General features: G+C 36.8%; 1 protein-coding gene across 1 annotated transcript in view; it reads right to left on the bottom strand.

Moving 5' to 3' along the window:
- CNTN5 (contactin 5) overlaps window positions 1-15,929 on the bottom strand; it is a 549,774-nt gene that overhangs the window by 34,655 nt on the left and 499,190 nt on the right. Inside the window, exons 18-20 of the mRNA XM_062197592.1 lie at window positions 15,222-15,292; window positions 13,577-13,811; window positions 3,829-3,938 (exon numbers count right to left, since the gene is read on the bottom strand). Of these exons, the coding sequence (XP_062053576.1) occupies window positions 3,829-3,938; window positions 13,577-13,811; window positions 15,222-15,292 (416 nt within the window). The remainder of the gene's footprint in view (window positions 1-3,828; window positions 3,939-13,576; window positions 13,812-15,221; window positions 15,293-15,929) is intronic.

The raw sequence follows: 15,929 nt of genomic DNA, 5'->3' as shown, positions 1-15,929 counted from the left end.
TTTTTTCTGTCACCATGCTCAGAATCCTAATAATTTACTACTATCATTAGTAAATGTAGCTGGTGTGTGTGTGTGTATGTGTGTGCGTGTGTGTGTAGACAGAGATAGATGCTAGGTAGGTAGACACATGATAGTACAGGTAGGGTAGAAGAGTGAGATTGAAACAATCTAAAATTTTAAGCTTTAGGGAATTATTGCATTTTAGCAGTAGATATTTCACTAACTGACATTTTCAGTAGGGAAAAAGAGGTGGGGAAAATGTGGGTTCACTGAGTTCCAGGGTGAGATGAGGGGGCAAAGCTCAAGCTTTTTTTAAGGGGATGAAGATTGCAGAGAAGAAAGAATAGGCGAGATGCTGGCAGATTTTATTTATATCACATTTAGTCTGAAATCTACATGCAACCACCTAGTTATGAGGCTGTACAAATCAAAAATAGTCTTTGGTAAGTGTATTTCACAGGAAATAACAGCTAATATCATATTTGGCCAATGAATTTCATACTATTTTACTATTTTTAGGTTGTACAAAACATTTATCAATTAACCAGATGTTAGTTTTTCTCACAAGATGCTTCATTTTGTTTTGATTTTTTTAAATATTATTTATTTGAAAGATAGAGAAAGAGAGACAGAGACAGAGACACAGAGAGAGACACACAGAGAGAGTGTGAGATCTTCCATCCACTGGCTCACTCTCCAAATGGCCTCAAGGGCCATAGCTGGGTTGATCTGAAGCCAGGAGCCAGGAACTTCTCCCCAGGTCTCCCACATAGGTACAGGAGCCCAAGCACCTGGGCCATTCTCCACTGATTTCCCAGGTGCACCAGCAGGGAGCTGGATCAAAGTGGAGCAGCTGGGACTCCAACTAGTATCCCTGTAGTATGCCAGTTCTGCAGGCAGCAGCTTTACCCACTATGTCACAACTCCAGCCTCAAGATGCTACATTTTAAAGCCTGTAACTCCAATGCACTATAAAACAGTATAGATGTCACTGTGCCCATGGAATCTACCCTGTTTCTATGTATAAAATCAATTTACTGAATTTATATTGATTGATTTTATGTAAAAAAAAAAGTCATTGGGATAATTATTTCAGAATTTAACTTTTTCCCTTTAACTTCCTATTCTTAGGGACATTCCATTTTTGCTTGTCGCAAGTTGTTGCTTTGAATGAAAAATGTTGAGGAAAACAAATGCTGTTATACTCTCACGTTTCACCCTTGAGCGGTCTTGACCTTGACCTTCAGTCAAACACTGATCAGCAGCTTTCCATCAAACCTCTCCCATCAAGGTCATACAATCTTACGTGGCTGTATTCATTTGGCAATCTCAAGCCCCAGCTTTCTGTTTTCTCAGCAGCATTTCACTATGTAGAACATTCTCTCCATCCTGAAATTCTCCTGGCATCTAGATTTCTTCACTGTATCTGTCTTGAGTTTCTTTGGCCAGCCCTCCTCTCTGGAGCTCCTGATGATGAAGCACCACAGAGCACCATTCTCAGGCATCTTCTTTATCAATAATCAGTGATCTCAGCCAGTAAATGCATAAAACTCTTACATACCGATGATTTTGACTGATAGCTCCATCCCCCAATATTCTCTTAAGGGCATCTTTTTTGGTGGTTTTTTTTTTTTTTTGCCATTTTTTTTTCATGTCCGTGTGATATTAATACAAAGGAACAGATTCAATATGGTTCATAGATATAATTCTAAAAATATGATATTCCTCCCTTCATCTCTTATTTCTATATGTTCTTAAGATCATCATGACAAATCCTTTTAGAACTACAGAAGGCTTATAAGCAAGAATCCTTGATTTTTCACTCTAAAACCTACTCATCTTCCTGTGTTTCTCTGATTTGTGAATGGCACTGTCATCTTGTTTCTTGGCCCCAAAATCACTGGAATTACTTTTAATTTTCTTCTTCATAACCCATTTCCAATTCATTATGAAATCCTGTCATACCTCCCTTCAAATATATCTCAGAAGGTGCACCTCTTCTCAACTGCATTGTCTCTGCTCCAGTAAAAAGCAGGCTCAATGGCACTGGGTTGGAACAATTGATTGCTCACAATTCTCCCTGATAGTCTGTTCTCCAACGACTATACTAAGATTTGTAAAATGTGGCAGATCTGGGACCAGTGTTGTGAGACAGCAGGTTAAGCCACTGCCTGCCATGTCAGCATCCCATATAAGCTCTGGTTCAAATCCTGGCTACTCCACTTCTGATCCAGGTCCCTGCTAATATGCATGGGAAAGCAGAGAAAGATGGCCCAAATACTTGGGTCCCTGCCACCCGCATGGGGTGGAGGGGAGCTGCATAGGCCTCCACAATGACATGGCCAGTTGTCTTAAAGGAGATTGACAGTGAAGTGTAGACATGCATTCATTCAACACAGACATCACCAGCCATATACCATCAGTTGTTGAAATTCAGTGATGAATAGACATGGTCACTGCAGTGTGGATGTGGAGAAACAGAGATATTAAACAAACATGAAATGATAAAAAGAAACCTACTGAATTATCACTGCAAATAATGCATTGAAGCAAGGTTGTGGAAATAAGCCCATGTTGGTGTATAAGTAGCTAATGGTTTCTTATAAATGGTGCTTGCTGTAAATTGGAGAAAGACTGTAGAAATGCTTTATTACAGCAATCTTATCTAACATATGCCAAATAGTTAACAGACATTGTTGAAGAAGACTAAATAGATTAAAATATATATTTTAAACCAGGAAATCATGTACATGTACAATCTTATTATTGTCAAAAAACAAGATCTTTTTCTCTTAATGGGAGTTGAAATAGAGGAAAGATAAGAAGTAAAACTTTAAAATAAAGCAAAGATCTTGGGTCAAATAGCAATTCTTTTTTGTCTTATAGAAATTATTCTCCCAGTTACTTTCCCTGATTGGCCTAGCAAGACAAGAATGAGAACAGGAGCTGAATGAGAAGCAGGGATCTTGTTACCCCAGAATATTCAAGTTTTCAGACTACCCACCATCCACTAGTACTTGTGGGCACTAAAATTTCGTTGAAGTCAATGAATTGCTAGGAAATACTCACCATTATAAGAGTGGCATAGCCTTCGCTTAAAAATAGCAAAATTTAAAGAGTCAAAAAAGTCATTTGAATAAATTGATACAGATGATCGAATTCCAAGGAAAGTTGGATAATTCAACACTATGTGTAAGACATGCTAAGAAGATATGAGAGGATAACTTGTTTTTGTACATGAAATTATTTGGAGCAAGAAGTTCTGGTGTTCTGTTGCACAGCAAGGTGGCTGTAGATTTTGACAATATACTGTATATTTCTCTATAAAAAGAAGAAAATAGAAGCAAGGATTTTCAGTATTTTCACCATAAAGAAATGTTGACTGGTTCAGGAGATAGATATCTTTACCCTTATGGAACATTAGACAATGTACACATTTCTTAAAACATCACTTAGTGCCTCATAAATATTGGACATTCGTATGTGTCAGCTAAAATAAAATAAATTATTAGAGTGAAAGACAACATTTTAAAATTACCAATGAATTATATACCAGTAAATATTTACGTGTAGCTCCTGATTTTATATAAAACTGTTTTCATATCACTTTTATTCTTGCACACTGCTAAAGAAACTATCTTACTGGAAAATAAGCCAGCTAATGGGCAAAAAAATACTTTTCAGGTAAGCAGTGCTTTTCACTTTCTTTAACACAGAATAAAGTTTCAAAGGAATGTAATTCTGTGGAAGTGTCACGAAACCATCTCTTTGGGAGGATACAGTGCCAGTAGAAATAACAAGGCTTATTTTCAGTAATTCTGTTCATACCTCAAATCCCTGTGGTCTTCCTAGACTCTCTTTAATATGTTTCCATGCAACAAGAATCTCTGACATAGACATACTTGTAGCCTTGACATCTGTGGGAGCAGCACTGGGTTCTGTGTAAAAGAAAATGGAAATAATAAACCATGATTGTACTAAGTTATGTCTAGCAAAGCATTGCACCTGAGTCTGTCAGGTGTCAGCTTCCTTCTTTGTATTTGAGATGAAGTGCTGTGATAGTCATGGCAAACACAAGATAAAAATATGATCTTTGGATTCTTATACTTGGGTCGTCTCATCAATAGCTTACCAATGACAATTAATGGGTTTAGCATGGCAAGAAAAGATCTTTATCCTTGGATTAGCGAGGACAAATCTGGAAAGGTAACTGACTGAAATTGCCTGCCAGCCTATCACAATGATCAAAAGAATAACTAGGGACTTAAGCTCTATTTTCAATAAATATTTATTTTTTTACTCATAACCATGTTGCTCTATCTTATTGTGAGCCTTAATTCCCTTATGTTCAATATGTGCGTAGTCAGAGTATTTATCTCATAGATTTTTAAGGTTAGTTTAATGAATAATACTTACAAAATATTTAGTGCCATATTTGGCACTTCAAATATATTTTCACAAAATATCACATTAGTTTTTACTCTTTGCAGGCATAAATAAAGTCCAACTTTTCTGAGGTATTCTTGTTCTAGCCACAAAACTACATTTCATGCTTATATAAAGAATGTTATGAATCATGGTATTTAAAAGGCATGCATTGACTTTTAAGACAGGTGCAGGCTGAAAGGAAAGTCCCAGAAGGTCTCAGTGTTTTTTGCTCAAAACTACCTTTTCACTTGTTTCTATGCTCAGTGACCTTTTGCACTATTTTTTTTTCAAATATACAATGTCTGACTGGCATCCATCAAGAGGTGCACTTTATTTGAGGTTGCACTTTATGTGGAGAACAAAATATTTCTAGCTTTGACATGGCTGAATTGTAAATATTCCGTCACAAACACATGTTAAATGGAATTACAGAATGAAGGCCATACATTAGTTCAAGCAGTTCTATACAATTCCTATTAAAAAGTCCTACTCCATACGACTATAGAGACTAATACTAATCCCATCCCACTGATGAGTTCAGATTAATATTTATAATTCAGGTAACCATAAGGCAAAGATAAAATTCTATATAAGATTTTTAAAGGCATTAATACAGACACTGAAGGAATTATAACCACTTTCTCATATCTTTTCTCATGGAAGGTGGTCATAAATCTATTTGGAATGCTTTTGTGTATTATTGAGAAATATGTCATGAACATCTATTCTGGTGTTGTAAAAGAAATCCATGGAAAACTTTTTCAAAGCTACATGTTTGCGTTCAAGCAATGATTTGTCTTTGTTAAGTTCACATGCTATAACTGTGTTGATACAGAGGGCTATGGCCAATTGACATCTTTATACAAAAGCTGAAATTAATTCCTGCCATGTTATAAATTGTACTTTATCCTTCTGTCATTGATTGAATATCTTTTAATCATTTTCTTTTGCTTGGTGGTTTTCCTCATCCCACTTTCCAACTCTATATTTTTTGTGCATCTACCCAATTTTTAAAAACTGCATTCTGAGGAAAGCTGCTACTTTCCTTTCATTCTGGAAGTCTAATCAGCAGACTTACAACTAATATTTTTTCATTGCTATTTAATAGAAGTTAATATTCTTGATTTTTCATGTAAATGAAAGAAATGCCAATGTTTTTGCGACATGTACAACTTGCCATCTAGGACTTAAGGTATGAAATATTTCCAAGGGAACTATACATGTTGGTCATCATTTGCTGTTGGGTAGCATTTGCTGTCCTTAGAATGAATGCATTACAGAGATTTGTGTGCCAAATGCCTTTTTTCAGCTTTTATATTATTGAAGCAGTTACATCTTTGTCAAAGAAGATTACAGGGGGATAAATAACTTCAAAAGCACAAAGCATGTACTTGGGTAGAAAACTTTTCTATCTCTTTTTGTCTCTAGAGGAAGGAATAATGTCTCTGTCAGCTTTCAGTAGCATTACAAAAATTTAAGTACTTCTTAAGCAGAAAGTTAGAAGAAGTAAAAAATGAAAGAAAAGGAAATGAGAAGTATTCAGAAATCTGCTTCCCACACAAACACCTTAATTCTATTTAAAGGCTTTGAGTATTTGAAGTGAAGATGAGATCCAGGTTGATATTTGACAGTTACATTCTTGGGGGCTGCGCATTAGACTCCCATCTAGTTGAATGAGGATGAATGCAACAAAGAAGAATGGAAGTCATTTTAATTTGTGTCACCTTCTGGATCTAAATAGTATCAAAAGTAGACCCATGCTGACGTGAATTGGAAAATTCAGCATAGAAAAGTGACTTCAGTTCATTCCGGAACTTTTGTAAGTACTATTTCTGGCCAAGTAAACATGTGCAAATAGTTCCAGAAGTTTGTGTACAGACAAGGGTAATTTACTGGTTCACAGAATGTCTGGTTTAGACTGGAATCAACTGTTCTGCTTGGGCATTCCATTGTGCCTAAAGGATGGACGATCACAACTCGGCAGTTGTGGATCAAAAGTCACAAATAAATGGCCAGTGAGTTTTCAGTCACCTTTTGTCTAGACAGTATGTTAATGTAAGTCAACATTGAAATTCTAACACTCATATAACATGGTGATTTCTGGCTTTTCTTGAAAACAAACAAAATGAGCCAAGAAAACAACCAAGATACCAATTTTGAGTGAAATGTTGGCAGATGAGGACTAGCATCTGGTTCCTCAACCAAGGCATGAGATTCTCAATTTAAAAGAGTCCCTGCTGCTCCCTATTGTCTTATACTGAGAATACTTATGTGTATTTCTTGCCTCACCCCTATAGGCTTTTGAGTTCAGACCTGTGTTATAAGTCCATGCCCCCATTTTGCAGGTGAGAAAAGTTACATGTATAAAAGTTGACGGATCCAAACTCTGGTTCTGGCTCTGAAAGAGCTTCTAGTAGGACTCATGTCTCAAATGTTCTTTCCTGTGTGTGTGTGTGTGTGTGTTACAGGCAGAGTGGACAGTGAAAGAGACAGAAAGGTCTTCCTTTTCCGTTGCTTCAACCACCAAGGGCCACTGCAGCTGGCGTGCTGCAGCCGGTGTACCACACTGATCTGAAGCCAGGAGCCAGGTGCTTCTCCTGGTCTCCCATGCAGGTGCAGGGCCCAAGCACTTGGGCCATCCTCCACTGCACTCCCAGGCTACAGCAGAGAGCTGGCCTGGAAGAGGGGCAACTGGGACAGAATCCGGTGCCCCGACCAGGACTTAGAACCCTGTGTGCCGGCACCACAGGCAGAGGATTAGCCTAATGAGCTGTGGCGCTGGCCCCTTCCCTGTTTTTAAATTGGCCCCAAGGAAGTAGCTAGCTCAGTCTTCATCTTTAAGAGTGAATTTTAGGCACAAAGGAGACTTTTACAGGAAACATATACAGTTCATTCTTTTGCTGCCCAATTTCCTCTGGATAAGATTAGGAACAAGCATATAAAAGAGGTGGAATAGATTAAGGGAAGAACTCAACATCATAGTAACTGCCATTTATTGATGATTTGCTACATTACAAATCTGGTCCTTCATTCCTTACCTATATTAATTCTTCCTCCCAACAATCATTATTATCAGCATTTCTCAGATGAGAAAATTGAGGTTAGACAACTGGATCAAGATCACACTGCTGTTAATAGTGGAGGGAGGATTTGAACACAGGCACACAAGCCCCAGCCACCACTTCACTGTTTTTGTGCTTGTCTGTAGAGCCACGTAATACTTCATGCTTTGTCATTGCTCTTTCTTCCCTTTGTCCCCCATACAACCTTTCCCAAGAATGCTGCTGTTGGGCTCCCTCCTTAGGCTCTCTACTTTCCAGGTCTTATCCGAAAACACCCAGATCTCCAGCCTCACCTATTTAGCTCTCCTGTAGGACTCTTATGAAGTCCCTTTATTTCTGAGTGGCAGACTTTGACAGTTTCCAACAACAGCTGATGTCTTCCTCATAGATCACGCCATATGTAGGAATCTGAAACTTTCCTGATCTCTGAACCACAGAATGCTTTCTGTCATTCTTATTTCTGTCTATTACATTGGGATTACATGAGGAAGTCCAGGAACTTATTTCTGAGATTATGCTAGTGCTATATCTAGTATACTTAAAGACTTAAAATGATCCTTTTAAGGATAATATTTATGATAATATTAATTAGGCCATGGCTAACTCCTTCACTCCAGTCTTGGAATATGAAGTGGAGAGACTGATTGATAGATTTCAGTTTCTGTTAGATTAAAAATTTCTAATGCATTACCATGTTCATGAATTTAGATGATACATTTGTTATTAAGTGCCCTAGCAGCTGGAGTTCTCCTAGTAATATGGGGGGATGTGCTTGTAATATTGATTATACATCTGACTTCCCAGGAGGGGTGAGCAACAGCATTAATCAAAGGAGAGTTTAATAAACTCCTTGGGAGAAGGGTTATGGTTTCATTATTTAAAAAATTCAGTGAAGACAGCTGTAGTTGAACTTTTATAGGCACTAATCCAAATAGATCATCTGGCAAAGACAGGAAATTATTCCTTGTATTTTATAACTAATATGCCAATTTATTAATTTCCAAGTTCACATAAATCCCACTGAGCTCGGTTTCAGCAAAGAACTGATCTGGATAACAACACTTTATGAATGCGGGGTTTTAATTTGAGCTGTGGTAGCTCCATTTGCAAGGGTATAATTGGATATCAATTTTTGCAAATGAGATTGGGCTTTGGGGGTTTAATAAAAATAAAAGCAGTGCACTTTTTTCCACACAAGGTAAAAGCCAGAAAACTTAGAAAGGGATAAAACACATCAAAAATAAATAAAATTTTCAACATATAATTAAAATCTTTCAAATTTCCTTATTTGTTCCTGTTAGGTACAATTGAATGTCCTGTTATTTTTTTCCCTCTTTCCAAAATGTGGTGGAAAAACTAAGCAGAAAACAGATATCAGTTTGACTCCAGTAATTTATAAATTTAAAGTGAAAGCTGGTTTGATTTTTTTATCTTGAAAATAGCACTTTTTGGTATTCATTTTAAAATTACTTGTGATGAAACTTGTTTATTCTTTCAAAAAACACTGGACTTGTTTTCAGAATGAAGCTAATGGTAGGACTACATCATCCCCTTGAGGTCTGAAGTCAAAGCAGAGTCAGGAATGCCTTTAAGTCTTGCTTGGTTGAAAGGATATATACATAATGTACAGGATGTATGGCAACCCTGGCAGGAAAATATCTCTCCTCCCTGGCTTATTTTAGATGCTACTTGGCACTAACATGTTCATTAAAAGTTACTTCTATTGTGGACACACTGAAAGGTTCCAAAGGCTCAAAGATGTTGGCAGAAGAAACACTTGAAACTTTTCTCATAGTATGTTGGAGCAACAGTCAACTTCAGAATTGAGAGTCAAGGTCATATCCCAAGTGGTTTACAGAGTATCAGTTTTTATAAGTGATAACTCCATTTAATAACAGGTCGATTCAAGGTTTCACCTAGCGTGATGTAATTCTCATACACATTCCAATAAGCTTCCTCAAGAGGAAAATAAAAGCATGAAGGGCATGGGAAATACACATGAAGTCTCTTAGAAGTGTACTCTGGGCCGGCGCCGTGGCTTAACAGGCTAATCTTCTGCCTTGCGGCGCTGGCACACTGGGTTCTAGTCCCGGTCGGGGGGCCAGATTCTATCCCGGTTGCCCCTCTTCCAGGCCAGCTCTCTGCTATGGCCTGGGAAGGCAGTAGAGGATGGCCCAAGTGCTTGGGCCCTGCACCCCATGGGAGACCAGGAGAAGCACCTGGCTCCTGGCTTCGGATCGGCGAGATGCACTGGCCGCAGCGGCCATTGGAGGGTGAACCAAAGGCAAAAAGGAAGACCTTTCTCTCTGTCTCTCTCTCTCACTATCCACTTTGCCTGTCAAAAAGAAAAAAAATTAGAAAAAGAAGTGTGCTCTAGATGTGACTCTCATCCACTATTGATCCTCCATTGGGACTGAGTTTGAAAAGTAGTACTGTCAGATACACTTTGGAAGTCCTTCTGTTCTGTACTTCATTCCAAATGACATAAAATCTGTCCACTACACTTGATATTCTCCCTCCCCACCCCCCCAGCCCCAGCTTGGTGTCAGCTGTGAGAAGTTGGCTTTTCCACAGTGCTCCAGGTATATAGTTAGTGTTCTTTATATGTGGAGGAACTAAGCCAATGCACTGAAAGGCAGTCTCATTCTGCTTCTTCTTTATGACCTCTAATGACCTGGAGAAATTTTGAGATGATGAACAAGTGGACATAGAAGTGTGACTAGAAGAATGAAAAAGCAGATTTTAACTTGGAGGAATATGATCTCCATCAGAACACTTGCACTTCGGGCAAGAATATGATGATAAAGAGCACACTGGATCTGTATGATTACTGCAGACATTGAGGAGGGAGATTGCACTGGCAGAAGTACAATTACAAGGCCTTCTATTTTAAGAGTTTATGACAGGTTTAAAACATGGTTTACTCTTTAAAATGTTTACTCCTTTTATGTAAAGCAGTTTGAAATGTTATTATAAAAGTATGTTTGTTTCCCCTTTTTATGATATAGCGTATGCTGATCTATTACTACCTATTCTTGGCTAATTGTTTAACAATATTTTAACGTAGAGAATAAATTGACAGAATAACAGTTTTAGATTTGTATGGATTTCTGGAGGCTTTCTATTTTGATACCTTCATTTTTTTTAAATGGGGGAAAATAAGTCCCAGCCAGGTGAATAAACTGACCACAATCAGATGGTTAAGTTGACCACATTTCAACTCAGGCACTGTGAACTCCGGGAAAATGCTCTCCTGTTTTTTTGCCCTACCTTCCTTGGTTGACACAATTGGATGATATCAACACTTTACTCATATATTTTTACATAAAGTTCCAAATTTGTAAATTTAATTAGTGAGCAAATGCCAAGTATATGTTTGAATTTTGTTGTCAGAACAAAGGCAAACTCTATCTGGACTTAATTTGCCTAGTGTCTTTCATATTTCAGCCTACTAAAATAAATGAAGTGTTACTATGAAATATGTTACAGCAACAACCTTCATGCCTTTGAAATAAAATATGCATATTTTCTATCTAGCATGAAAGAGAAATCTCCAAAGGCAAGCCATTTCAAGTTTCAGGAAACAGAGAATAATATACTAAAAAAAAAAAAAATCCATGGTGGCTGTTATAATTTAATTTCAAAGGAAAGGTTGACAAGAAGTTTACAAAGCTGGATTTCTTAAAAGCAGCACTGGTGTTGCCATACAAAACATGTTCACAGACTTCTCCAATTCATCTCGTATGACCTTTGGATCTATGTGCTTGATAATTAGTTTGAAATAATTTTACAGCAACAAGAATATGCACTTGCTGAATAAAACATGTACTTCAAAGTGAATCTTTGGAACAATAAATAGAAAACATTATTGTATATATTCTTGGCTAGACTGTATCACATAATTGTATAAGCAAGCACTTTGGAGTTACAGAGACTTGTAACTCAGCTCTGTCAGTTAGCTATTGTTGTTTACAACTCTGTACCTTTCTGACTTAATTTCCTGTAATGTAGATTTGAGTTTCAGATTCCAACCTGATCTTGAGCTTTAAATGTTAAATGATGTGTTATGAAGACACTTCATAGTGTTTATGGAAAACCGGAATTAAAAGATAGTTATTTTGGTTCAAAAGATTTTGAAATCGATGAATATGGGGGATATTCAAAAAGTTTATAGAAAATTCTTATTATAGAAAAACTACTCATGGATTTCATCTTCTTTGCCCCCAAATAAGGTAGCATTTTAATTCATTTTCCACTAATGTTGTGCTGTACCCTCGTTTAAATAATGTGGTATACTAGCCATATCTGAAAACACATCAGAAAACTAAAATAGTAAATGCACAAACAGTTCATTGGAATACCTATGAGTATTTCTCATTCATTCTACAATTTTCTGATTTTTCTTAGATAAGTGTAAATTTTTGCTTTCACTTTAAAAATTGATTGTATATTCTAAAAATATGTATTTTATATTTTAAAAATGTTTGATTTAAAAATAAAAACATTGTATTTAAGTCAAATATTATCTTTTTTGTTTAGTATTAAAATGATCTTATTTCTTTCTTTTTTTTAAATTTTTTTATTTTTTTTTTTTTGACAGGCAGAGTGGACAGTGAGAGAGAGAGACAGAGAGAAAGGTCTTCCCTTTGCCGTTGGTTCACCCTCCAATGGCCGCCGCGGTAGCGCGCTGCGGCCGGCGCACCGCGCTGTTCCGATGGCAGGAGCCAGGTGCTTCTCCCGGTCTCCCATGGGGTGCAGGGCCCAAGCACTTGGGCCATCCTCCACTGCACTCCCTGGCCACAGCAGAGAGCTGGCCTGGAAGAGGGGCAACCGGGACAGGATCGGTGCCCCGACCGAGACTAGAACCCGGTGTGCCGGCGCCGCAAGGCGGAGGATTAGCCTGTTGAGCCACGGCGCCGGCCAAAATGATCTTATTTCTTTTCCCCTATGAAACTCACATCACTAAAAAGTGTTTTGAGCTGTTCAGCTCATAGGTGTGTGTACACAGGCAGGACAGTGTATCAGTTTGTGATGACCTTACTTATTTGGAAGATCAAACGAGTGCTTCCTTTGGGGGGACAGTGTTTCAGTAATTTTTGAGTTTAGGTAATGTAAGGCAGTTTTTTTTTTAACTTGCAGAATCATTTGAAATTCTGCCCTTGAATAGAATGACAGAATGGAAAAAGCTCACTTTGGAGAGGTTAGCTCTTCCACTCCTTCTCTCATTCAGGAGACTGCATTTTTGTATGAAAACTTGCAAGGACTCAGGATTTGGATGTAGGCAACAGGATTTAGGCTTCACCCTTACCACATATTGACTATAACCACGTGTAATGCATGGTTTCAAGTTTCTCATCTGTAAACTGCCCACCTAATATTTATATCCTGAAAATTAAATGAGGTCATGCATGTGAAAGCAGCATGCTATAGAAAAAGCAAGGATTTAATGGTTAGACAGATCAGGATTTAATCCTCAAATATAAGGAGTGTGAACTTCAGCAAGCTCCTTAACTTTTCTGTACTTCAATTTCTCTTTCTGCACAATGAGGAAAATACTGCCAATTCCACATGATTTCCATGAGGATTTAATGATGTTGTATGTAAAATGCTTCCACCAGATACTTGTACTGATACTTCTTTATCAGTACAATGCTTGCTGAGTGTGGTTAGAAATAAAAGTTTACTAGCTGCATAAACTGAATCTTTAATTAAAATTTATTTTTATATTGTTAAAATATAAAAGTATCTTCAAACAAAAGGATTTGTTAAATATTCATCAAGGGAATAGCATCACTATAGAAACTACAAACATTATTACCATTGAAAAATATTTTCCATATGTTAAGGAGAAAAGAATATAAAGCAATGTATGTAGAATGGCCATTTTTCAACAAGAGATGGGAAAAAGTTTGGGAAAATATATTTGAAAAGCATAACAGCATTATGAATGAGTTTTATTTTCTCTTGGCTTGTATGTATTTCCTAATATGTGTACAATGATGTCACATTATCCATATAATAAAAGAAGCAAATTCAAATAGCAAAATATTAAATGCTGAATAAAACCATTAGAGAAAGAAACTGACCTCCTTCAGCTGAACAGATGACCACAATTTGGCTAAAAGGCCCATCTCCCTTATTGTTGTACACGCCAACCTTCACTTCAAAGGGAGTAAGAGGAGGGACACTCTCATCTCGATAAATGAATTTGGAGGCTTCGGAGGATGTCACCATTTTCTCCTTCCAGCCACGTGTTCCATTGGGTCGGAAAGCCACAATGTAGCCAAAACCTTCCCCATTTTGAAACTCTTCAGATACTGGCTAGAGAAAAAAAATACAACTAATTATCAGCCAAATGACTGCATAAGACAAACACTTTAACCAAATCTTCAACTTTTGTTGTTGGTAGCTACAGAAAAAGAGAATCTTTACCCTGTATTGGAAGCTAACTTAATACAATCACTTGGCAGCTTTTGGAAATTTAAAACATTAAAAAGGGAAGGGCTGAAAAATTAAATTCTATCAGTTGGCATGTAAGAAACCTCTCAAGAGTACTGCAAACTCTTGAACTGAAACAAATTTGCTCCAATTAGGCATGCATATGAAACGAAGATCCTTGCATTCTACACTAGAATTCAACATATTGGGGAAAAAGTCTTACGGTCGTCTGGAGGTTGGGGATATCTTGTCATTGCAAATGCTCTACAGAGCACTTTGCCCAGCAAATCTAGGCGGTATTAAAGGAATGCCTTTCTTCTCGTGCTCTTTCCAATGGCTTTTTGTGCTTCACTAACTTGAAAGCACTGGACTATAGCATTTGTTCAAGAAACTTCTTGGGGTATATGATTTACATTTAAATTTGTTACATGGATTTCAACTACAAATAGAGAGAGGAGTAATTATGATTGACTACTTAGCAGAGCAAAGTTAACAGCTAATGATTAGCACAGAGCTTGACATATAGTAGATAATAAATAATTGCTAAGTAGTTGTGTTTTCTTTCCCCTTTTGAATTTTGATTTAATGAAAACAGTTTAGTGAGTGGAAAAAGGCAAAGCCTACTATACCAAATCTTAAAGGGAAAGACAATTTTATTTAGTGAGATTGGATCTCATACAAGGACAGTTATTGGTAAATTAACACTTCTGGAGAAATGAAAGCCAAGACAGCAGTTTTTATTAAAAAAAAAAAAAGTAATGGACAGAAGAACAGGACAGTTGATGTGCTTATAGAAGATTTCTAATGGGATAATATTTCTGTATAGTTTACTATTGTTCTTAGAGATTCCAAGGTATTTATTTTCTTTAACAGATATTTCCATTTTTGAAGATTTTAAGGCATAGTGTATGAGTTACACAGTTGTATTTGCTAACGATTATTTAACAGAAAAGGAAAATAACTTCATGGAAAAAAAGTACTCTTCATATCATCTCTACCCCAACTTTTTCCCTTGACCAAAGATACTTTAGAGGTCATTTAACCAGGTAGATGGAAGAACAAAAATTGTGTATCAAAATCCCCATTCAAAGAAGGCACTCAAACTGTGTCTTGGAGACTTGGAGAAAAGTCATCTGGGTGTGGTATGAAAATGAGAAAGATTGATTTTGGCAGTACTCATCTGAGTAATGCAGATTGTTCAATAACAATTAACTTGACATATCTGTACCAGGGACATAAGCATAGTGTTTGGAGAATTAACCAATTCTGACATCTGAGTAGTGACTTTCTTACCTCCCAGGCAATCACTAACTCATGCCTTCGACCACTTCTTCCACTTACATTGGTGGGTGCTGTTTTTGGAACTGTAAATAGAAATGGGTCAATAGTGGAAAGAATAAATAGATTTATAATTTCCTTACAACGAGAACACATCATAAACTTCCTCATTTGAAGTTAGAATGGTTACATTAAATATAGAAACAAAATATTTGTAATAGATGCCTTATTTACAAATGTATGGGAAAATTGGATATTTTTTTCATAACCACATACTATATGCCCAAACCAATCCTCTTGCACATACTCCATGATTGCAACATCTGAAGAATAATTAACACTATAATTAAGGACATCTAATAGTTAAATAAATTTTTTTGTCAAATTGCTGCCTGTTTATTAACCATGTGGCTCTTCTCTGTTGCTTGTAGATCCCCCAGGTCAATGCTAGCATAATGGTGTTACCAGAAACTCCCAAAGAAACCAGTTTAAAAAAATCTGAGCAACAATTGTAAGGAGTCAAACCCTACCTAAATGAATAAATATTTTTTAAAGAAACTGTTAAGACTCTTTGCACACTGTAAAAATATATAGGTTTCCAGTGAAATTCTGTAACTATTAGAAGAATAAATGTGCCAAAAGAATAAATTTCCTCTTCACTGCACCAAACCACAAAATCTGCAGTGAAATTGGAACATTTTCAAATGAAGAACTGTTAAATGA

This window comes from Lepus europaeus, chromosome 7 (assembly GCF_033115175.1).
Source record: "Lepus europaeus isolate LE1 chromosome 7, mLepTim1.pri, whole genome shotgun sequence".
Taxonomy (NCBI): Eukaryota; Metazoa; Chordata; class Mammalia; order Lagomorpha; family Leporidae; genus Lepus; species Lepus europaeus.
This window is presented reverse-complemented; position numbering and strand designations above follow the sequence as displayed.